The sequence below is a fragment of the Trichoplusia ni genome, chromosome 19 (genome assembly GCF_003590095.1).
Source record: "Trichoplusia ni isolate ovarian cell line Hi5 chromosome 19, tn1, whole genome shotgun sequence".
In the NCBI taxonomy this organism is placed as follows: domain Eukaryota; kingdom Metazoa; phylum Arthropoda; class Insecta; order Lepidoptera; family Noctuidae; genus Trichoplusia; species Trichoplusia ni.
Genome location: NC_039496.1, coordinates 2,173,422 through 2,196,029, shown reverse-complemented (window position 1 = coordinate 2,196,029; position 22,608 = coordinate 2,173,422). Strand labels below are relative to the sequence as shown.

Sequence of the window (22,608 nt, the reverse complement as noted above, 5' to 3'; positions counted from 1 at the left end):
TTACAAGTATCCCAAGACTCATGTAATTGTAATTTTTCACATCTTCTTGGTTTCCAGTAGTGATCATTGATTCTTAACATCACTTGTTATTTAGGATCTAGTAACACTTGTAAATGTGGAGCAAGTGTTGCAATAACACCCAAAATGCTTTGCTTTGCTGTTTTCCCGGTTGCCGCCATTTTGTAAGCAAGTACATTTGAGTGAAAATTTGCAATTGCTACAATTAGTGTCGTTTCACTGATTTGTTTAGTGTTTGTGATAACTCCAGAGAGTTTAAGTTTAAATTAACATAGATACCTGTTAAGGTCAGTACACTACTTACAAGACGTAATCTATATTTATTGTCACAGGATATGATTTACCGGCTCTTCCAGTGTCCATAATTACATTATATAATTACAATTATTATATTATTTAGGTGTATAAGTCAATGGATAATCAACGTGAAAAAGAGCGTGATCGGTCGAGGCGTGGGGATCGGCCATCCCGATTTTCGGATGCAACTAGAGACCGTTCTGGAGATCGTGAGCGCCCTGAAGGAAAACGATTGTTTGTTTCCAACATTCCGTATGAGTTTCGCTGGACGGAACTAAAAGATTTATTTAAAGAAAAGGTTAGTATATAACATTCTCTACTTCTTTAACTGCCACTTGATTACACACACAAATAGTATAGTTCAACTCGTGTCTTTGATTTAGGTTGGAGACGTAGCTTACGTTGAATTATTCAACGATGAGAACGGAAAACCAAGAGGATGTGGTGTTGTGGAATTTACAAACTCTGAAGCTATGAAGAAGGCTCTATTTGTTATGCACCGTTATGAATTGAATGGGCGCAAACTCGTGCTGAAGGAAGAAACAGGTAATTATCTGATATACCTAGATTGCTTACAGTGCAATACTTTCGAATGAACTGCCTTGATGCTGACAATATTGTATTTGAGCTTCAGGAAATGAAAGGAACAGGATGAACTCTTCGAGGTCTGGAGGTGGTGGAGGTGGCGGCGGCGGCGGTGGCGGCGGCGGTGGTGGCAGCCGAAACAACAGAGATGATAAAGAGTGAGTAACAATGATATTCAATGTCAAACAACAATGAATGTCGGCTTTTTAGAGGATTTATTTATGAGTATCTGATGTGCGAGACATGTTGCAAAAATTAGGTAACTACATGAAAATACTTTTACTTTTTTTATAACAGCATTTTTAGTTGTTTCAGTTGGGGCATAAACAAACCAAGAGAACCAGAAAATTATAACACCTATGGACTCAGCACACAGTTTCTTGAATCTATTAATGTGCAACCACCACTTGTCAAGAAAGTTTTTGTTGCCAATGTAAGTTACCCCTTTCATTAAGTAGTTATTGTTGCTCTTATGCAATAGATTATTATTTTTAAATTTTTTCCAATGTTTCCAGCTTGATTATAGTGCAGACCGTCCCAAAATAAAGGAGGTCTTTAAAATGGCAGGTAAAGTTCGTAACATTGATTTAGCAGTGGACAAAGATGGCAAGAGCCGAGGATTTGCTGTTATTGAATATGATCATCCAGTTGAAGCTGTTCAGGTAATAAACCATTAACAACCTCTAAAACATTTAGCATTCACCTGATAGTTATTTAAGTAAATATTCATGTCTTTACTGTTTGCAGGCTATATCAATGTTTGACAAACAAATGTTGTATGAAAGAAGGATGACTGTGCGAATGGACCGAGGTGTTACAGACAAAACTGAGTTAAGGCTTCCTGATGGTCTTAAGAGCATAGGTCTGGGCTTGGGAGCTAATGGAGAGCCATTAAGGGATGTCGCAAGGAACTTACCTCCCCAAACACCTACTACAACAAATCTCAATCTGGCTAATACTGGATCAGCATTGGGAGCTGGAGTTCTAGGTGCTGTTCCAACTGCTAGTGTTACGTTAAATGGTTTGGGTGCAGGTTTATCAGCTAATACATTGAATACCAACACTGCTTTGGGTGGCAATCTTGGACTACAGGTAAGAAATGAACTACTTAATTGATGTTGATTATTAAATTGTGTACAGAATGTTATTCAGTTATTTTCCTTTTTAGGCCTTGAGTCTGACAGGATTGGGAGCCCTCCAGAATCAGTTGCTTCAACAAGGCTTAACTGCTAATGATTTGGCAACAGTACTAACTGCACAAGCCAATGTGAACTCAAATAACCTGGGCCTTGGAAATGCAGATCTGGGTTCCAATGTGTTAGGCAACTCAGGCCTGTCCAACAATGTTTTGGGTAATAATTCTCTTAGTTCTGGACCGATGTCAGGTTGGTTGGCATTAAACTTTCTTATGATTTCAAACTTTTTGAAATGGTTTTCGTAGTTAGTATCCTGTAATTACTTACCAACAATGTTATTGTTGATCGTAACGGATAAAACGTATTTTATTTAATTTTCGTATTAATTACAGGAAATAACAGACAAATGGGTAGTGTGACAGTATCAGCTCAGTATGGGCGAGACCCTGGTGTACAGCAGTCGAGCCGGGAGAAACCCTCAGATATGGTGATCATAACTAATGTGAGTATGTTTGTATTAGTTTAATGAGGACATACATCAAAGTTTGTGCTCAATCAATCTAGCAAAAGTATCTAAATACCTTTAGTGTTAAATGAATAGTAATACTTTCAGAAAGTAATTTTGATAGTTATAAATTTAAAATGCATAACCTAGCTTCATGGTGTAAATTTTCAATAACTGAAATATATCTTTGGTTTTTAGCTCCCACCAACAGTTACTTGGCAATTGATTCGTGAGAAGTTCAGTGAATGTGGTGATGTGAAATTCGCTGAGATGACGGCACCAGATACGGCCGTCGTTCGATTCCACAAAGAGTGGGATGCCGAGAGAGCAATAAGTATCCTTTCTAAGATAAAATAATGTAACAAGAACCAAAGAAAGTGAAAGGTATAGTGAGTATTTTTTAACGTCTTTGCGGTGCTTGTCTGTATCAGATGGGCCGGGGTGAGGACACCAAGACAAACCCACTATGCGCAACTAGTTGCGCGGACCGATCCCTACGTAGGACAAGCGTTTGTGTGATCCACGAATGCTCGTCCTGAGTGGGTGTCTTTGTGCATGTTACTTCAATGTTTGTGAAATTTCGCACGACACGGGCTCGAGTCGTTAAAAGGACCGGAAATTATTGAAAAAACAACATCAGCTTTATGTTCCCAAAAAATAGTTTTTAAGTCTAAAAATGCTTTGCGATGTCATAGTCTGTAATCTGTATATACATGGGTATTTTCCTTAATAAGATGTTCAGAAATGTTCGACCGGACCCGCATTGATGGCAGGACAATAGATGTTCGTTTCTTTTAGTATTTACGCAAAAGAGGGTAAGTTCAATATATCAGAAATAAAGTGTATAGTTTCGCATTGCATTGAATGTCCTTTGCTACGTTCGTTTTTTATTTCAGAGAAAAGAGTACCTTTGCTTTTGGGATAACATTTTCACTAATATTTTGACCTAGTTCGTTTCGTCCTTTCGAGAATGCGTAGTCAATGAGTAGATTTTTCCATCACTTTCCTGCACCTCCAAACTATTTCTACTTCCCATCCAGGTGTATTTATCTTAGATCCTATCATTTCCCCTCGTTCATAGTTTCATTAAAACATTGTTCAACTTAGACGCTCCCAAATGTTGTGTACTTAATAACTATTTGTACATCGACTACCATTGCGTTGTCTCAATAATTACAAGCATGTTTCTTTCCTACCGATGTCGTTTATTCGGCTTGCACAATTTGTTCAACCTAGGAGATGAATATGTGGCTAACGGCTGCCAGTCTTTTACTTGTCTTGAAATGCCATAAATGTATGACTAGGTTACTGCTGAAAAATCTACTCATCGCAATAATTTGGCGCCTAAAATTGTATGCAGAAACATTTCTCGAATAGACATCTAAATGTTGTAATTTTTGTGATTTCAGGAAAGTTTTGAAGTCAGTCTGATTCGGGTTTGTATGCACTCTGCCGCCTGGATAAAGAAATGCTTTCATCTTCGTCTTGAATTGTGTTCGGTGATGATTCTAAAACTTTGACTCGATTGACTTTGAATATTATCGATTATAACTTGTATTCTAGGTTAAGTTAATGTAAGCGTCTTAATGTTTCATGTAGCCCTAATGATAAAGCTTAATAAACTTCATTTTAGGAAATATCCGATTGTTATTGTTATACTTCATTATTTTCGACGGAACCAATAGTAATTTCATGGATTCAAACCATTTATGATAAATTGGGTCGTTAACATGCATAAGTTATTTCTTATGTTTTTCTAGTTGTCAACACTTATTGTATTGTACAACTGGTGTCGCTACGAGTGTATCCAAAAAATGCTGAGTTGTTGATGTGACTGTTTGTTTCTGGGCAAGCAAAGCAATTGTATATTTGTGAGTCCCGACATACTGGGTTCTTCGACCGCGGAGGTGTACCAAATAGACAGCAGATGTTACTTCGATATTGTTGATAAACCTGCTTAACACTTTGAGTCAGTAGTAATATTAGAAATAAATTCACAATAACAGAGCAAAGATGATTTTATAGCTTTCCAAATTGACACTTCTATTGTTAGATATTAAATTGTGTTGTTTGTCAAGATAACGTTTACCTGGTACGAATACTGGACTTTTAACAGGTCAATCAAGTTAAGATGCACAGATGAAGACCACTAGACAATTATTTTATACCTCTGTTTGGATGCAATTTACGAGATTAAACTCGTTTGATATCAGCTTGTACACTACACTGCTTGATTTACCTTCTATTTAGCTCTCAGCCGTTGATTGTAAACATTGGAATCGTAAGTGTATCTATCCCCATGTTTAACTTTGCAAAAAGTAGTTGTGGATAGTTGCACAATTGAGCTGTCTCGTTCACCATGGGAAGTTTTCGAAGATTGCAAAAGTTGGGTCTGTGATGCGTCGAAATTACTATGAAATACGTCTTCAGACTTCTCCCGGTTGAATGGTAAGTTTGCTGTCATCGAAATTGGAATTTTGTTATTTGTTTCGGGTGTGCATGGGGTTTTCTATAGTTACCGGTTCGAACTTAATTTAACGATGTCTCATTTGAATCCCTTGGATATTGATTCGTTTAGATCGGTGCCATATTTCAAAATTTCCAATTACGAAACATTTTATGAGTTGACAAGTTATTATGTATCCAGCGTTTTACGGAGCGACTTTGGAAGTGAAGACTGGAATCTTGGTTACGTCAACTCTGCAAGAAGATTGGTTGGGTCGGTCTGAGCACTGTCCGCTTCCCGATGCGTTTGTATCGAGCGAACGTATCGGGATCGATAACTATTGGTAAACAATTTGTGGCAATCCCGGTGTCAGTGTGGATGTAGGTACTGCGTGATTTCTAATCAGAGGTTTCTTGTTTCGAGACTTGTTGTGAATTTAGATGTATTCTAGAATTCTTTGTAAATAGGTTTTGTTGCCTAGTCCCTTATTTTTCATGTTCGGATACTAATCCTTGTGTATTTCAGGTATGCACCCCATGTGGCCATGAACGACTCTTGAGTATTGATACTCCCTTATCAATCAATATTGAGATGTTGCGCGGAACCTAAATGCGCAAGGACGTAAGGTACCTACCGTATTTTTTTTAATTCCGATTAGTTTTCCCAGACTACTTTATTAAAGGACCTGAGTACTTACTTCTTAGTAAATTAATTAAATATGTTTTAATTGATAAAACTTTTTTCTTAGATGGAGAACGTCATAGGAGAACAGACAACTAAAAGAACTATCACGTGTTTCCGCGTCGGAAAACAGGTAAATATAAGACACAAATAATCTAGGTACACGCATCTTCCAGATCCTTGATTTCTCTGAATCATGTCAACTTAGCAGCATAACATAATTATAGCATCTTAAAGGTAATGGGCTAAATAAAATAAAAATTACACATTAAAAAGGATTGTTAAAATGGCATTTAGTTTTGTTCGTGATTTTTATTGAAATTGATTTTGTTTGACACTTTTCTGTAAGCGACTGTTTGATTCTCTTTCATGCTGCCGCTTAAATATTTCAGCAATATCGGACATTTTCATATTCAAAATTTTTGTTTCAGGTACTTGACTGATGCCTGTTTGACGTATTTGTATGAAAATACATTGTTGTCTGTAAATAATAAAAATGTTTATCAAATGATTTTTTTATTGCAAGTAGGTCTTGGTTTTTGTGACCTTCGCCAAACACCTTTAACCATCTGCATAATCTCGTAGATGAGTATCCGTAAAGCTATCAGTAGTAATTCCATAATCGATATCACTGACGTGCCGATGCATAAGTTCACAACACCTCCGCTTCTCACTAAAAATTAAAAAAAAAAAAGCAATTCTTCAAATAGTTCAAAATTTTTGCAGTAATAATTGAGCAGACTCAACCCTACAAATTTCTTACTTTATTGTCAGTACTGAAGTTAGTACAAGTTTAATATTTATACTTATTTTATGAAATAAAACTTTTATTTGTGGAATGTGAATACATGTTATATGTATGGCGCCATTTTCCACAAAAATCATATTTTAAGCTCATGTCAGGTTCTGAGAAGTACCGAAATAGGACAGAGATTTTAATCCACGTTTGACCTAGCAGCAAAGATAGCGAATACTGCCAATTAACTGAAAAAATCAACTTACGGAAAAAGTCTGAAAAGCTGAATATGATCTCCCTCTTGACTCGTACTTTCGGAAACGCAGATACGCTAACGCTCAAACGGTTCATTGTCTCTTGAGGTAGAAATGTTTCATGGTCATTAGTAAAAACATCTTCCTCGCAGTTGCCCAAGCAACCGCATTCACGAAATGATCTTGGTATATCATTGGTATTGCCAAATTTCTCCATAGTATCGTTCGATGCTGAGAGTTTCAATATTTCTCTTTTGTATTCGAAAACGCATTCTAGCTCCGCTAAACTGCATATTCTTTCACTATCTGAAATCAAGTTGGCAGATTGTGTAAGATTTGACGAAAATCTCACATTAATGAAACGAAATATGCTTATTTACACACTATGTACTCAGTGTACTCACCTAACGGCTTATAAAAGTGTGGTATACATCCGCAGAGTTTTAGTATCATATTTATTCTACACTCTAAGAGGCAGCGATTGTAGGAGTATATTGAGTATCGCTTGCTAGTCGTTTCGTAGTAAAATCTGCAATGATTAGTTAGGTCAGTTTCTTTCCCTAGGTTTAAATAGCACCGTCATCGCTTTGTCCAGTGACAGTGCAGTCTCAATGCGCCACTTGCAACCACAAGTATGTTAGTCGAATGTTTGTTCGCTACGAAAACTACATTTGCTACGAATAACTCTTTAATGCTACGAGGAATAGCTACGGTATGCTACGTTCGATATGTATGATAAGTGCGATACGTACGCTACCTACTTATTTACATCTGCTGACTGTTGCTCTTCTGACTGCCAATATTTCCGTTCTCAATATTGCTAGCATTTGAATAATAAAGCCAACTCAAATATCCAAAATTTTCTATAAACTAAGTAAAAAGAAACTATAAGATCTATTTTTGTAGCGCTTTGAATTTAACTAACTTCGCCATCTTAAAAAGATGTGTCTAAACAAAACGGAGTCTGTTGGTTCGGTAATCCCTATTCACCCTTGCCTGCACTTTCGAAGATGCAAAGGAATGTACTTGATGTCCTCTGAAGCTCTAGTGCTCGTAATTTGCACTCCAAAAGACAAGAACCCTTCTGTGTCGAAAGTTAACGACGCCGCCCCGCTCAGAATTACTTCGTCGGGGCTGAGAGTATAAACCTGGAATAATATAAGGTTAACATTAAAATTTACTACTGAATTATTTAGGAATTCGGATTTCTACTTTATTACACTGGATAGAGCTGGGTAGATTTCCTCGAAAATGTAAGTTGCAAATATTTCGACGCCGACCAAAAATGCCTCACGGGGCTGTGTGGCAGTACTACTATATCGTTTGCTACACCTAAATATTCATAATTATTTAAATTAAGTTAAGAAATAAAGATTTTTGTAATCCAAATGTAAGCACGCTGTCTCCCTTTAAAATTTTTCAGTCTAAACCGAGTTTTATCATATAAACATTGGTTATAGGTAATAACGAAAATAAATTCAAAAAGATGTAGGCTATCTTTGACACGATAAATGGCATCCTCCCGACCAAAGTCGCAACCGTGTGCTGTATGGTGAATATGAAAGAGCAGGCCATTTACGTATTATGTTACAAAATGATTACTTAGTTTACATATATTATTGCTCTGAATCTAATTAAAAATCTTGCAACAAACCTTATAAGCCTCTGCGTAGTTGACTATCTGAACAAAATAGTCTATGTCATGTAGGGATAGCTCAATGTTTTTTTTCGCGTATGCCACAGTGCTGTCACTCCATTTGCTGCAATACAAAATGGGGCCGTTACCTAATGGAACGCATTCCGTCGGGCTCGTCATGCAAATGTTAGTGCATTGCTAACAGACGAAAAAGCTGTTCAAACGCCAATTTAAAAATTGGATTCCATTTACGTTGACTAGGTTTGGTTAATTAATTGATTTTACGCCAAATAGCGTTTTTCATTTACTGTGAAGTAGGTCGGACAGTTTCATTGCTTATTTTAATTTCAATAAAAGTAGGTTCGAGTTAAAATATTGTTTTTAGTTTACCTGCTCTACTTGATATTGTTATACAATGAATATCCATGTTATCAAATGCTTAACTGACTACGAATAGTGCCATTTTAATCCTATTGCCATTCATTCTTTGGCCATTGTAAATAGAGGAATTGGGGCCCAGGACTACTAATGATGTATACACACTATGTATAGCTAAGAGCACCGCTCATAAACTTTTTTCATCCAACTGCTTCAGAACGCTAAGGTTTACCAAGGAGTTTGAATAAGTAACCAAACACAATCTTAGAATTACCTAATGACTTACGTAGGATCGTCGAACACAGCAACGTTTGAGTTAAGGACATGGCACATCCCCATCTCAGTCATAGAAGTATCGATAGATAGAGGCCATTTTAATAACGTTGTCAATGTTTGGTCGTCTAACTTAATGAACAAGTCTGCAGAAATTTTCGCGTAATCTTGTGGTTTTATTAGCTGTGGATTTAAAAATTTCGTCAGAAAGAGTAGATGAATAAGGTCAAGATCTATTTTTAGTCTGGCACGTAATTCATACCTACCTCTAGTATTTCGGGTTTTGGTAAATCGACAACATTTAAATCTTCCAAAGACGCGGATATTATTGATGTGTAATATGACTCTAGGTTATACCCAGTTAAATTGAGAGTTTCACTAAAAAATAAGTTTTTTATTATTATAAATTTACCCCAAGCTATGGACAAATAAATTGTATCTAAGATTAAGTCATTGTCCTATTCGACATTGACTCTGTGCGCTTTTACTACCAAAAAGTATACATATTAAAAATAATAAATATAATAATAATAGTTACATACTTAACATAGTGTGCAAGGATATCATCATCAATTTTACGCACGGGACACAGCACAATAGTTGGATACGATACGTTCCAGTTCAAGTAATCTTTTTCTACGCTGTTGACAATAGGGGCTTCCTAAAAGAGAAATTCGGTTCACCTATTCTTATTGGGATAACTAAAGTACTACGGTATAGTATACTTACAATAAGTCTGGCATATTGCGAAGACAGTACTACAAAAATAATAGCACATGAAATACCAAAGCAGACAGCCCAAAAAAATCTGGAACAAACGAAATTTTCATCACCTACATTTTTAAGACGCACATGGTTATGCAAATCTTTCTGATCTGCGTATGGCACATGGAAATATTAATTACGAAAGCTTTAATTTCCCAATATGTAGCTCTTATGTGCTATGTTGGGCGAATACGTCAGAGGTGATAACTGATAATCCCTCCTGTCGTTAAGTATACTCGTAATATATGCAGCCTCCAGCTTGTGTGGAGCTTTCTTGTTTATGGTAGCCTGCTACCACGAGATTATGTATTAATCTAGGGTGTAAAGTGGTGGCAAAAGATGGCGACACATTTAACCGAGAACTGAGAGATTTTGTTTTAAAGTTTTAAGTTGTCACTTTTCTATCTATGGATACTTTGTGGTAGGCAGTATATTATGATGTAACTTTGGAGTGACCGTGCTTTGCAGAAGACCCTGAAAAATATACAGCTGAGATGCATAGCAAATACAACTCTTACGAATCGTGTTGTCTCTATTTTTTTCGACGAAAGAAAAAAATAGAGACGTGTTGTCTTTATTTTTTTCTTTTTGTGACGAAAGTACATGCTAGTTCGCATTTAAAACGTAACTTAGTATCGTTTACCAGGTTACCCGACTTACAACACAATACGTATCAGCTAACTGTGTGTATTGACTTATTAAGTGTACAGTGTTAATGTACTCTGGAACGAAGGTGTTTCATTGTTTAACTTGCGGCAACGCTCCCGAACTTCGTAATGTATGTATCGATTTGATCTCAAACCACAGTTACCGAGTCCTTGAATTTAATTACGTTAAGGTAATCAAAGTCAAGGGCATGGGTTTACACAACGTTGGTTTATAAATGAAGGGATGCAAAAAAAGGAAGGGAAGTAAACTACTAAGGTAGCATGTATATATGTATGTTTTGTATTGTAATTTTTAAGCGCTAACATACACTTACATTTTGTATTTATGTTTTCCAACGAGATGATTTTAGTAACGATATGTTTTCCTGATTTATTAAACCGCATAAGGTATTTGGAAGGCGCGCAAAAAAGGTAGGTACATTTAGTGTAGCACAGATATTGAAATGCCACAGTTAAATATAAATTGATATAAGCTGAATACTACCATAATTTAATAAATTGTAAAGGATAATTAAGAAAAGAAATACGATTAGGCTTCATCTGTTCATCTCACTTCAACTAAAAACAAGATAGTCACAAAAATGTATCTACTTCAAAATCCAGCAGAAGCTAGTTCAAAGACTGTACTAATATCTCTAGTAATAAGTAAAGTGATTACACATAGGCCTTTATATTTACCTTTCCAACCAATGTATCTTAGTATTGGCTATGTAACGAAGTCCATGGGTAGACGAAGTTTGTAACTCTCTTTGTAAATACTTGAAAAGTTTCTTGATCTTCATCTTGCGTTTCGGGTAACTAACGCGTTTCTTTTTAAACGTGTTTTTTTCTCTCATTGTTATTCTTATTGAAGATTGTCTAACCCCTTGTCTCCTACCCGATGCATATATCATTGTTGAAAGTTTGATATAAGCGGTCAAGCCTCAAACCCCGAATGACACAATTATGTCCTTGGTGTGATCGGGAAATGGTAATGATTTTATAAGTATTGGAGTAATCTTTGGTATCATAATTACATCTATAATCCGGACGTCTATGGAGTAGAACTTCATTGAATACTAGCTGTTGCCCGCGACTTTGTCTGCGTGATTTTCAAGATGTGAAAAACTAAGAAGTTTAATAATAACGATCATCGCAAAAATGTAATGCAATATTGAAAATGAAACATTTTTTTTACATTTTAAACTTCCTTTTTTATTTCTAAATTATAAGTAATCTTGAGCGGCCCAGAGACTATCAAATGTTTAAATCAAACACATTTCATCGTTAACGATACTATCCTGGTGTCAAATATTTCACAGCTGTTTTAATGACTTTTTCTTATTTAATCCCAAAAAGAGGTCTATAACTTTGACATATCTGCCTGCCTGTCTGTCTGTGACATCATAGCTTTCGAAAAAATTGAACTATTTTAATTTAAACGTGAATTATGTGCAAGTGTTCGTTTAGACATGTTTGACAAATCGAGCCGTTTAAAAATGGGGGGGTTGCAAGTAAAAAATAATAACACTTCTGCCAAAAAATGTTTTACTTTCGAGGGTTTTCCATTTTTTAATTGGAAAACCCTTGGTGGGTTATGATTTTCGAGCACGTCTGTTCTTGGGACGGCCTACACCTGAAATTGCTAGACGGATTATGACAGTGATTATGAGGTACCTATCATAAAATTGGAACAGTGATAGCCAGACAGTTATTATTTTCACACACGATGTTTTCTGACGATATAAAGAAGATGTCAAATTATTTTTGTGGACGGAGCTGGTGAAGTGAGAGTCAGGCTCGGTAACTGTGGATTTTACATAGTGTCATAAGATATAAGATTTTGCAAAACTGCGCCCAGATAAACGGTTTCCTGAAACACGTTTGATTGCCCTCTTAATATTAAAACTGATCTTCCTCACAAACATTTGGACTATTTCTAAAATAAAAAAAGGTGGGAAACGTGTTATCTTGACCCCCTGGTGTTTTGATCATGATTTGCCTTTAAATTGCTGATAAATAAATAGCGTGATAATAAAAAAACTATCAGACAACCCTTTTTTTTAAATTGACAATGACAAAAATCTAAAGTATAGGATATGTGTAATTTGTGATGATACGACAAAGCAAAATCTATATCTATACTAATATATAAAGCTAAAGAGTTTGTTTGTTTGAACGCGCTAATCTCAGGAACTACTGGTCCAAATTGAAAAAATATTTTTGTGTTGAATAAACCATTTATCGAGGAAGGCTTTAGGCTATAAACCATCACGCTGCGACTAATAGGAGCGAAGATACAATGGAAAATGTAAAAAAAACAGGGCAGGTATAAATCATAACTTATATCTTCTACCCACGGGGATGAAGTCGCGGGCAACAGCTAGTATGAACATAAAAGTGACTTCATGTGCATGAGTTCTATTTACTGTACCAATTTACAAAGAAAAATTACGTATTTTATTCGTTAACCTACCTGACGATCATTGAAGTAAAATACCTACCGTCATCCCTACTGCATAAATGGAACTTAAATAAAGACTACATGAGGTTAGTTATGAGGTTACGCTGTCTATACCGACAGCCAAAATGAATTTTCCAGATATTGTATGACGGATGTAAGTGCTGATAGCTACACGCTATTATCAGCCTTATTGGGGAAATTTCCAAAAATATGTTCCTAATCCTCGTCGGCTTAGCTTTGGGATCTCAGAAACTCATTCAGTCTCGTTCCTTTCCCTGTTTTTACCAGGCTACGAAAGAAGAAAATTTTAAATAAGTAGAGATTACAACAAATTGTTAAAGGATTTCTTGGAAGGACCACGTGTGGTGTTACGAGAGCGGATAGAGTAATAAATGAGAATATAAGGGGAAGTTTGAAAGTGGCACCGGTAACAGAGAAACTACGTGGTAACCGGCCGGTATGGGCATGTTATGCGGAGGAATGAAAATCATGTGGTAAGGAAGGCGTTAAGCATGGATGTGGATGGATATAGGGGAAGAGGACGACCAAAGAAACGATGGATGGATTGTGTGAAAGACGATATGCCTGTAAAGAGTGTTTCTTGTGAGATGACGGCCGATAGGAAGGTGTGGAAGAAGATGACATGTTGCGCCGACCCCAAATAAAATAATTGGGATAAGGGCAGAGGAATGATGATGACCACGTGTGCGGTCTCTGTAATGGCGGATGTAGACTGATCAAATCGTTAAAATGTTGAAAAATCCCAGGTATCAGTAAACATTGTTCTGTCAATAGATACATAACGTCAAAAACCGTCTAGCGTACGCTCTTATTCATTGATAGGTTTGGTCGTACAGATCTTTCACATTGCATACCTATTATGCAGTTTTATGCAAGTTTTCTGGGCTTTTTTATCCGAAATACTTTTGGCCTATGTAATGTTGCAAATTTAAGAAAACATTATTTCATTGTTTGAAAGGCTTTTTTTGTTTGAATGTTTATATTTTTTGTTGCTAGTTGTTACAGATGAACCAAGGTAATAATTAACTGTGTCGTTCAGTAATTTATTGTTGCATATTTATAGATGAGATCAATGTGAACTACATGCAACTTTGGGTTGAGTGTCACTACGAATGTTTTGATCTTGAAGACATAGGTATATACTCCTATCGTAAATAAATACAAAATCTATCACGGCATTCCACATTTGAACTTGAGTCATTTTAGTACATCAATAAAAATAAAAACAATTTAAGTTCCTTTCTTTCAAGAATGTACCGATTACGGTAACAATTGCATAAAAAAACGTAATAGTTTATGTTTCTTTTATTTTACTTGTGAAATAGTCGCAGTAGGCCTATATCAGACTTGAAAGAGAATGAAATCACTAATTTTGTGAAAATGATTTATTTTAGAAAAATCCTATTATTGCTCTGCCAAAAGTCTTAAGATAAATAGCGTGATGTTTTTTGTGTAAATTGATGACCGTGCTGCCTACTACTGAATGGGGTGAAAATACACCTCATAATTGTATTAAACGATGTTACGGGTGAGTCCAAATATTTAAAACTTTACTGCTCATGCCCCCTGCATAGTAGCGTTATGGTTTTTGTATATTTGTTGTATCATGTCTACGATAAGGTTCATGCAAAATTTGAACGAAATATATTCAGTAGTTTATGAGATAATTTGATATTTATTTATAGATATAAAAGGCTCTTGCTCACTCCCTGTAACGAAAAGCGAGATAATAAGTAAAAAGTATGTTGACCGGACCTCTTGTTGATATTCTCTGAAAATATGAATCAAATCTATCCAGTACTTTCCGAGATCTTTCCGGACATACATACAGACAAACAGACAAACAGACAAAAATTCTAAAAATTATATTTTCGGCATCGGAATCGTTCGTAGACCACCCTGCAATTATTCTTTTTTTTAAATATTCAATGTACAGTTTTTACTTTTCTACAATTTTATTATATGTATAGATATATTAATATTGTGATGACGTAAAATTTGTGAGCTTTTGACGAAGTAGTTATCTCCGATTCTGGACCCGATTTTAAAAAAATCTTTCAATTAGAAACCCTATAGCCAAAGGGAGAGCCCTTTGGCTATATACCCGGGAAATACCGTTTAACGTATTTGGCGCTTGTCAGCTAGTTTCAATTTATATTTTCTTTCGGTTCCCATGTATTACTTACATATAAATACTTACACTTACATGTATAGTATGTTTAGTCTCTGCTCGGAATGTGGTGAACCCAAACCTTTCGTGGGTGAGTCCTAATACCCTTTCTTCTAATCTACGAGGATTTCCTCTCAATAAAAAGGTATATTGTCCCTTTTAATGTATAAATAGTTCACCATCTCCCTTATTCTATGACGACTATGTAGTATGTGGTCTTAATTTTGTCTTTGAAGGGATATCATTAAAAATCTCTTTAAAAATTTGCAATATTCATCATTTACTTTTATACCGTATATTATTTTATGTTTCGGTGGGATCATTTTCTATTTGTAGCGGTATGGTAACGGCTAGTATTAAATATATACGTATATACCAATGCAGTCGCTTACTATATACCTAGATATCTAATATAGATTAGGGATGTTAAAATTGCACCTCAAGAAGTCAAATCTATTGATACGTTTACGACGGGTATAATATAAATTAACCAATGAGGATAATACGAATAGCTAAAAATAGCTTTTGTGTAAATTATAAGTATATTAAGTTAAAGATTTTATGACGGTGCGCTATTTAAAGATGAAAAACTTCTGTTAGAAATCAGCATTTATTCTTTATATACGAGGATCAAGTGACCGCCTTCAATGTATAGTCGTAAGTCCATGGATTTATTATATTGTTATATGATTAGTTATTTGTATGTAGTTGGTATCACAATTGTATATATTATTTGAAAGTAAAGAATAGGTTCTATTGTAGTAATCTTATACAACACTGACAATAGTCGCACAATAGTCAAAGCCTAAGTATTACAATATAACGGGCAATGGAGATTCTAATCCACATAATATTTTGTTATGTTGTTTTACATTTATTTTATTGAAATAAAACATATTTATCATATTTAAGTATTACTTATAGCTTGAAAGTCTGAAAACCAGTTTAAGGGGTATCGTTTTGACCAGGGTTGAGGAGGTCAGATAGGCAGTCGCTCCTTGTAAAACACTGGAACTTGGCTGAATCCGGTTAGACTAGAAGCCGACTATAGGTGAGAAAAGGCTAGGACGATGATGAAATATTACTTAATAGGTATGTGGTATACTGGTATTTGTGTTTTTAGTAATTATTTATCACTTCTCTTTCTCTCACGCATATTTTTGGTATCGAGAGGAATTGAAGACATAAATATAGGGCGATATATTATTAAATAGTTGCGATCGGTATTTTTCAATTTTGGAAACTATTTTAATATCTACTTCATTTTGGACATGGTCAAAAACTTGAGATAACTTTGATGATCTAAAATAGAAATTCAAATGTAGGTATGTGAAGTTGCTTTTTCAAACATATGCCACGTAATAAATGTATATGAAACATCATACAAAGATATATAAATGTCTAATATAACGATTAAAATAACCGATGAGGCCATAATGGACTTAGAAATTATCTTAATTAAACCTTAAGCTTTCAATTTGTCGAATTGGCCTTAATAAAAGGTCTAATGGTTGAATCTCGTTAAAATGAGGTTGAATTAATTTTCCCGAAATTGTATTTTACGTGGCGGTTGACTTATTTAAGCAATTGGGTATGCATTTATATTTATTAATTGTTTATTTTATTTTAAACTGTTGGGTTTAGGGATACGGAAGATTCGTTTGTGTAAATAGGGAGTGATATTGATATTACGTGAGCCATACTGCATGGTCATGCGATTATTATACAATCGCATGGTAGTTTTTGTCCACCTGTGGTGCAAGGGGATTATCACAAGCGTGCCCAGCAGAATACAATATACATCTAAAACAACGAAATAATGCTTGTAATCTACTTGTTGAACGCTGTGATGCTCTACACGTGTTTTCAACTAAATATTTGATTATGGAAATACTATTATTATTATTATTAACTATTTTTCGAGGATACTGGACTCCGATACGGACTAAAAACAAGTGAGTGATTTATTACCGACCAATCTATTTGCTAGCCATGAAACCCACGAGACTCGTTGCAAAGCAAACGCTAACTTTATCAGAATGCCCGTGTTGTAGTCAAGAATGCCCTAATCGGCCATTTGCTAGCGTTAAGCCCCTATTTATTATCGTAACTAGTGGAGCACTATCGCTTTCGGAGCGAGTCGGAGATCGTTCCGTGTTTCTTACATGGCCATTTGTCTGTACCCTCTTACTAATTCAACAAAACGTGAGAGCCGCCAAGATTACAAGTTTGTTCCGAAGATTGTCGATACAATGGTGCGCCATCGAGCGATAAAATAGTTGCGTTCCTTTGTTGTGTACACACAATAACTTAATATTGGAGTTTGGCTTTACCTAAATAAATAATGTTCGGTCAATACATTGTATCAAATAGTTTTTGTTTACTCGTTGTCAATGTTTGTCTGCACCCCATGTAATAAAACCGAAAATGCGAATGATGTATACCGTAGAACCATGCGTCAAATAAACGATATGTAGTATAATGTATAGCATCTAGACCAGGGTAGGCGAACCTTTATGCATCAACGTGCCATTTTTCTAAAAAAAAGTTTAATGGGGTCATTCGCGTGCCATCAATCAATTTTGACTTTCTGATTATTTGGAAAATAATAATTATAAATACTATCAAATTGATCGTCTTAAAATACCTAATTCTGCGACGTGCCCAAAATATTGTGTCGCGTGCCATCAATGGCACGCGTGCCATCGGTTCGCCTACCCTGATCTAGACTGTGAGTGGTAACACGATTATTGTTAGTGATGACTGAGAGTCTCCTTATTCCAAACATTATGTGAAGCTCTACGTATTTTTCCTACAGAACATTTATCGTTGAACTCCTCATACGACCTACTTTACCACAAAGGAGACATGCCAACTTCGTCAAAATCAGATAATTTCTTTTGCGTTTGGTGTAGTTAAGGCGGGCGAGGTGTCGGTACAATCGTGTTGGATCATTACTCTTTGTCAAAGTTCGCCGGTCGCTCGCCACGATCCCGTGCGCTCAATCTCCGGTGTCGGCCGAGCTCACGTAGATTGCTGCATCGCAAAACCTATTTAAACTTAAATAAGAATTGCCAAGCACTGTTTGTAGGCTCCATCTTGGTCCGTACTTTTTGACCGAGCGTTTACGTTCTGCTGAATAGTGGAGTTTAGTTTACTGAAGACTGCTAACTGGGAAACTTTGTCCTTTTCTGTAGATAACTTTGTTTAAGATATATTTAAAAGGAAGGAAGGTGAAGATAATTCTATAGTTAAGAGAGAAACGCTTCGGAAATTCCGAACTCGAAAACTATTAAAAATGCAACTGTTATATAAAAAATAACAGTTTTGGTAATTTGAAAAGAACTAGAAATTGACATCTTTCTAAAAGGTTCAATTCTGAACCCATTAAAGACCTTCATACTAGAAGCTAAACACTACATTCAGGACGTTCTGAAAAAAGCCTGTTTATGTCCAGTCTTCCTCATATTTGAAGACGGGTTAAAAGAAATACCCTTTACAAATATACTTACATACCCCAAAAGAGAGCATAACTTTCCCCAACTTATTTATACAAGACAGGTGGAGTCGGGAAAGTTTTCAGTAAGTTTCGCGGTCGTGGGTAGGTTCGACTCAAAAAGGTAATTTTATGAAAATAATATGTATTTCGATAAGGTATTGCTTATTTTTGGAGATTCTTGGAAAAGTGTTCTACTCTTAAATTATAGTTTCTTTCTATAAAGAATATCTTATCTTATATAAAATAGACGTTTTTTTTTAAAAAAATCCTTTTTGTTCAGAGAGATAAGAATTTAAACAATTAAGAGTTTATACTCGTGGCTGCTTTGATTTCTGAATGTTTGTGATACCCTAATTCAGCGTCTTTCACTAACGGAAAGGATAGTCCACAAATCGAAAGTTGCTGAATATACCATGCTTGGAGTTACATAATAATATATTGAAGGATAAAATCGGACATTAGTTTATCAGGTGAAAAATATTGAATATTATTTTCATTTTATCACATCATTAAAAATAAAAAAAACTATTAAAAGAAGCTCATGGTTAAGAAATGTATGGCAGTGGAGGCTAGTAATATCACTTGCTAGTTAAAAGTGTAGGTACGGGTAAGTGACGACACACGAGATTTAAAATCACTGTATCCCTTTTATTTTATGTTTAGGACATAAAATAAAAAATAAGACAAGTCTGATGGACTAAACGGTTTTTGTTGTCAAATGCCCTATTGATATCAGTCTTAATTTAGATCTAATATTGTTACTGCTGGTGAACAGAACACAATCGAAATAACCATCTAGGGTATATTGCAAAAACGAAGAAGAAAAGTTCAGATTTTTTCTTACAATTTGAATTAATCTTGCTGAATTGACCTTGACCCCTTGACCTCCAACATTATCGGACTACATTTACAAATTGAATAATTTAATTCGCAACAGATGTTAACTAACTGATTTGCATTCTGGCTGTATATTGAGTGTTAAAACCTCTAAAGGGATTCGTTTTATGTAATTGGATCCCAGATTACTAGGGATTGGTTTGTCACTCAGCACTGCGTGTAAAATACTCGTTAATACTATCACTGGCTATATGGGATAATTTAATTAAGTGAATTACACAAATTGTTGAAAATATAAGGAGACTGTTATGATTTTTTTGTTGAAACGAGATTTAAATAAGTCATTCTTCGGGCAATCGGCTTCTATAATACTATAAACATATAATCACAAAAGATACTAAAATAATACTTATATTTTCATAAACTATATTTTTTCATGAAACGCATTTAGTATCTACCTACTCAAAACTTAAACACTAGACAGTTTATTGTGTAAGCGATACATTTGGATGCAAACAGATATTCGATAGGTAAATATTTGTGTCACTCACGATCAATTTCCGGGTTGAATATTCCTGACAACTCGTTTCAATATTTAGGTTAACGCCAAATGTGTTGGCTGAGGTACCAGGGGGCATGGAAGTATATTGAAATTGCTCTGGGGAAACAACGTGAAATACAACAGATTTTGCAATATTTTTAATGGGACTGTCTTCCTTTGATATTTATTCAAGAATAATAAAATAAAAATATTACTGAACCTGTCGCATTGCATCCGAACAAAAATATTAACTTATTTGAATGCTGCTAAACACAAGTATAAACTAAACACGATTGGTGCAGTCAAAATAGTTACACTGTCTAAAGTACTAAATTTCCAAAAGTATCAAAATAATATTTCAATTCAATATGGATGTTAAAAGAAATGCAAGTAAAATAATTCAGGCAGTTTGTCTGAGAATTAAAGATCACGAACGGGCTCCGGACGTTTTTTTGGCGCTAAACGCGCACTTCACGCCGTGAAATATTCAGGCAGAGTGCATATTCAGTGCACATTTGCTGGGAATGTGCAATAACTGGCGGAATAAATCTGCGCGGTTCTTGCTTTCGGCACTGGATTGGCGTCGACTATCCGATACCAGGCCCATTCCGCATTTTCCGCATCGAATGTGTAAAATTATTTCCACATTTGTTTATAGGGATCCAATTTACGAGCACAAGACCAAATGAACGATAAAAGTATTTTTTATATTGAAAGCAATAAAGGCTGGACAGCTTTACACGCGGATGTCTTTTGTAGGTTCACAAACAAAAATTAAAACCGCTTTTGTGGTTATACGTGTCTACAATAGAAGGCTATATAGGATTATACATTTACTCAGATACGGATGAAAGCATGATGAACGAAATGGGCACCCAAATAAATATCGTAATCACAAGTGGCGATCTTTACGGTATCGTAAGGAATAAATTTACCTATCTTCTGGTATTACCCTATTAAGTAAGGGTATAAGAGCTTCCGAATTCCTAAAGTTATGATCGAACACACACTCCCGTGTTACTTAATGATACGTAAAATTTTACTTTACATAAATATGGCTGTCCCCGACCACTTTATGATGATGCGTGCTTGGAGTATTGCGAGCTTGCCTGTTTGGGTATTACGTCATTTACTTAGAAAAGGTAAGACTAATAAAAAACCTTTTCTAATTACCGTTTTGCTTGTGTGTATTGAACAAAAAAACTTGAAGAGTCCAAAGCAAAGTCAAGTCTCATCACAGATGCAAATAAAACGCTCTTATGTAGATCGAGTGCTACTTGGTTTACTAATCCATATACCTACTATTCTATAGACAAAACTACGTCCGTGTAAGATTAGAAAGGCAAATAGGGCATGATGTGTCCACATATTTCCACTGGAGTTGGGAAAAAGCTATTTAAAAGTTAAATTAGTTTAAAGTTTGCACATTTCGATTGCATGCTGCCTTTCCACGGAGTCGACACATTGCGCCGCAAAAATGTCAAACGGATTGAATATTTAAGTTGGCTTAAGCCTAAATGTACAGCTGAAATACTTTTCTCATTGGATGAAAGGTATTTAAATTAATATTAAAGTAACTCAGTAATATTTAATCATAAATGCTAAGTTTGGCTATTTGGAGGTAACTCAATCTCGCCGAATCAACATTAAAATGGATTAGATGGAGTTACATTTAAAGGTGAACCGATTGGGTTTGGTTTTGGTCTTCTTGCTGAAATAATGAAGCCGCAGTTTGTTTATTTACTTTCTAACCTAGCCAATCGATTACATTCTTACCTTGTGTAACTTTTTCTTAGATGGATCGCCGAATTTATGGTTTCCCACTTTCATAATTAAACATTTTACTTATTCCCCTTCTAAAAGTTTCTATGCTCCAAATAAACAATATTGGTGGTGAATAAACGACTGAAGTATTATAGTGGTATATTTGTTATTCTAAATTGGTTTTTAGTCGACTTTTAAACTGGCTTTTTGGACAAAAACACTTGAGTGAACTTTTTAAGTACCTAAACAAAGAGAGTATCTTTATCTATGTATTAGCAAAATTAATTTATACCATTTTACTCATCTTTCAATCTACATACTTACGACCAGTAGCAGCGAATTCCGAAAATGAATCAAACTGCTTTGAAATTCGAGTCCAAATTTCAAAACGAGCTCAAAATATACCCAAATTAATAGTGTAAATTCTTAGAAAGTGTTTATAATACGACTTTGTTACACGTGTAGCTAAGCTGTGATGTTCGGGATTATTTACGCTCAGCGCACACGGTGTACTAAGCCTTCACGTTTTCGCAAGAGTCCTGATTTTGCGACTTTTTAAACTGAGTTGAGCTAATTAAATTAGGCTTTATCTAAACATTTCTTGCTTTTTAACGTGAGTATTTTTGTTAAAGGTGAAGTACTATTACAATAAATTTTAGTGGTAGATACTTGTTGATTATGTTGAAGTTCATTATTGAGTAGCATCAGCTAATAAATTCGGATAGTATCAGATCTTTCAGGCTATACAATATTTAAGTATAAGGAAAAAATAGTTTAAAGGCTGAAATTTAATTGAAGACCACTTTTTTATATAGGTATTTACAGTTCGTGAATTTGAATTTGTTAATCGACTTTCATTGTTAACCACACCAACAAAATCACGAACTTTTCCAAATCTTATTCGATTCAAACTATCTTAAAATCTTCCATACATATACAAAGGGTGTTAACAAAC

At 35.2% G+C, this 22,608-nt stretch overlaps 2 protein-coding genes across 10 annotated transcripts; one reads left to right on the top strand and one right to left on the bottom strand.

The window, feature by feature from the left end:
* Positions 1 to 53: 53 nt before the first annotated feature.
* On the top strand, positions 54 to 6,176 carry LOC113503358 (myelin expression factor 2). Of its 7 annotated transcripts, none has more exons than XM_026885251.1 (15): positions 54 to 182; positions 419 to 613; positions 699 to 861; positions 950 to 1,058; positions 1,216 to 1,333; positions 1,416 to 1,562; positions 1,648 to 1,992; positions 2,069 to 2,285; positions 2,429 to 2,538; positions 2,740 to 2,875; positions 3,284 to 3,356; positions 3,951 to 4,989; positions 5,513 to 5,613; positions 5,736 to 5,801; positions 6,100 to 6,176. In XM_026885251.1, the coding sequence occupies exons 1-11, from the start codon at positions 114 to 116 to the stop codon at positions 3,337 to 3,339; spliced, it is 1,665 nt and encodes a 554-aa protein (XP_026741052.1). In that variant the 5' UTR covers positions 54 to 113; the 3' UTR covers positions 3,340 to 3,356; positions 3,951 to 4,989; positions 5,513 to 5,613; positions 5,736 to 5,801; positions 6,100 to 6,176. The 7 variants fall into 7 exon arrangements, with proteins under 7 accessions (XP_026741052.1, XP_026741050.1, XP_026741053.1 ...); XM_026885249.1 differs by having other exon boundaries at positions 1,207 to 1,333; XM_026885252.1 differs by having other exon boundaries at positions 56 to 182; positions 944 to 1,058; positions 1,207 to 1,333; positions 2,069 to 2,252.
* LOC113503361 lies at positions 5,961 to 9,909 on the bottom strand. Of its 3 annotated transcripts, none has more exons than XM_026885257.1 (8): positions 9,675 to 9,909; positions 9,212 to 9,323; positions 8,959 to 9,128; positions 8,313 to 8,418; positions 7,649 to 7,806; positions 7,063 to 7,187; positions 6,671 to 6,964; positions 5,961 to 6,341 (listed from the first exon to the last, which is right to left on the bottom strand). In XM_026885257.1, exons 1-8 carry the CDS (start codon positions 9,686 to 9,688, stop codon positions 6,172 to 6,174), a joined length of 1,149 nt encoding a protein of 382 aa, XP_026741058.1. In that variant the 5' UTR covers positions 9,689 to 9,909; the 3' UTR covers positions 5,961 to 6,171. The 3 variants fall into 3 exon arrangements, with proteins under 3 accessions (XP_026741058.1, XP_026741059.1, XP_026741057.1); XM_026885258.1 differs by having other exon boundaries at positions 7,655 to 7,806; XM_026885256.1 differs by lacking the exon at positions 5,961 to 6,341 and having other exon boundaries at positions 6,349 to 6,964; positions 7,655 to 7,806.
* Between the last annotated feature and the right edge of the window lie 12,699 nt (positions 9,910 to 22,608).

Coding starts and splice junctions, on each gene's coding strand:
- LOC113503358 (XM_026885247.1), top strand. CDS start 114: ATGTGGAGCAAGTGTTGCAATAACACCCAAAATGCTTTGCTTTGCTGT. Junction 1,993..2,068: donor GTGGCAATCTTGGACTACAG/GTAAGAAATGAA, acceptor TTTCCTTTTTAG/GCCTTGAGTCTGACAGGATT. Junction 2,539..2,739: donor ATATGGTGATCATAACTAAT/GTGAGTATGTTT, acceptor TTTGGTTTTTAG/CTCCCACCAACAGTTACTTG.
- LOC113503361 (XM_026885256.1), bottom strand. Junction 9,129..9,211: donor CAAAACCCGAAATACTAGAG/GTAGGTATGAAT, acceptor TTAAATCCACAG/CTAATAAAACCACAAGATTA. Junction 7,807..8,312: donor ACTACGCAGAGGCTTATAAG/GTTTGTTGCAAG, acceptor ATATTATTCCAG/GTTTATACTCTCAGCCCCGA.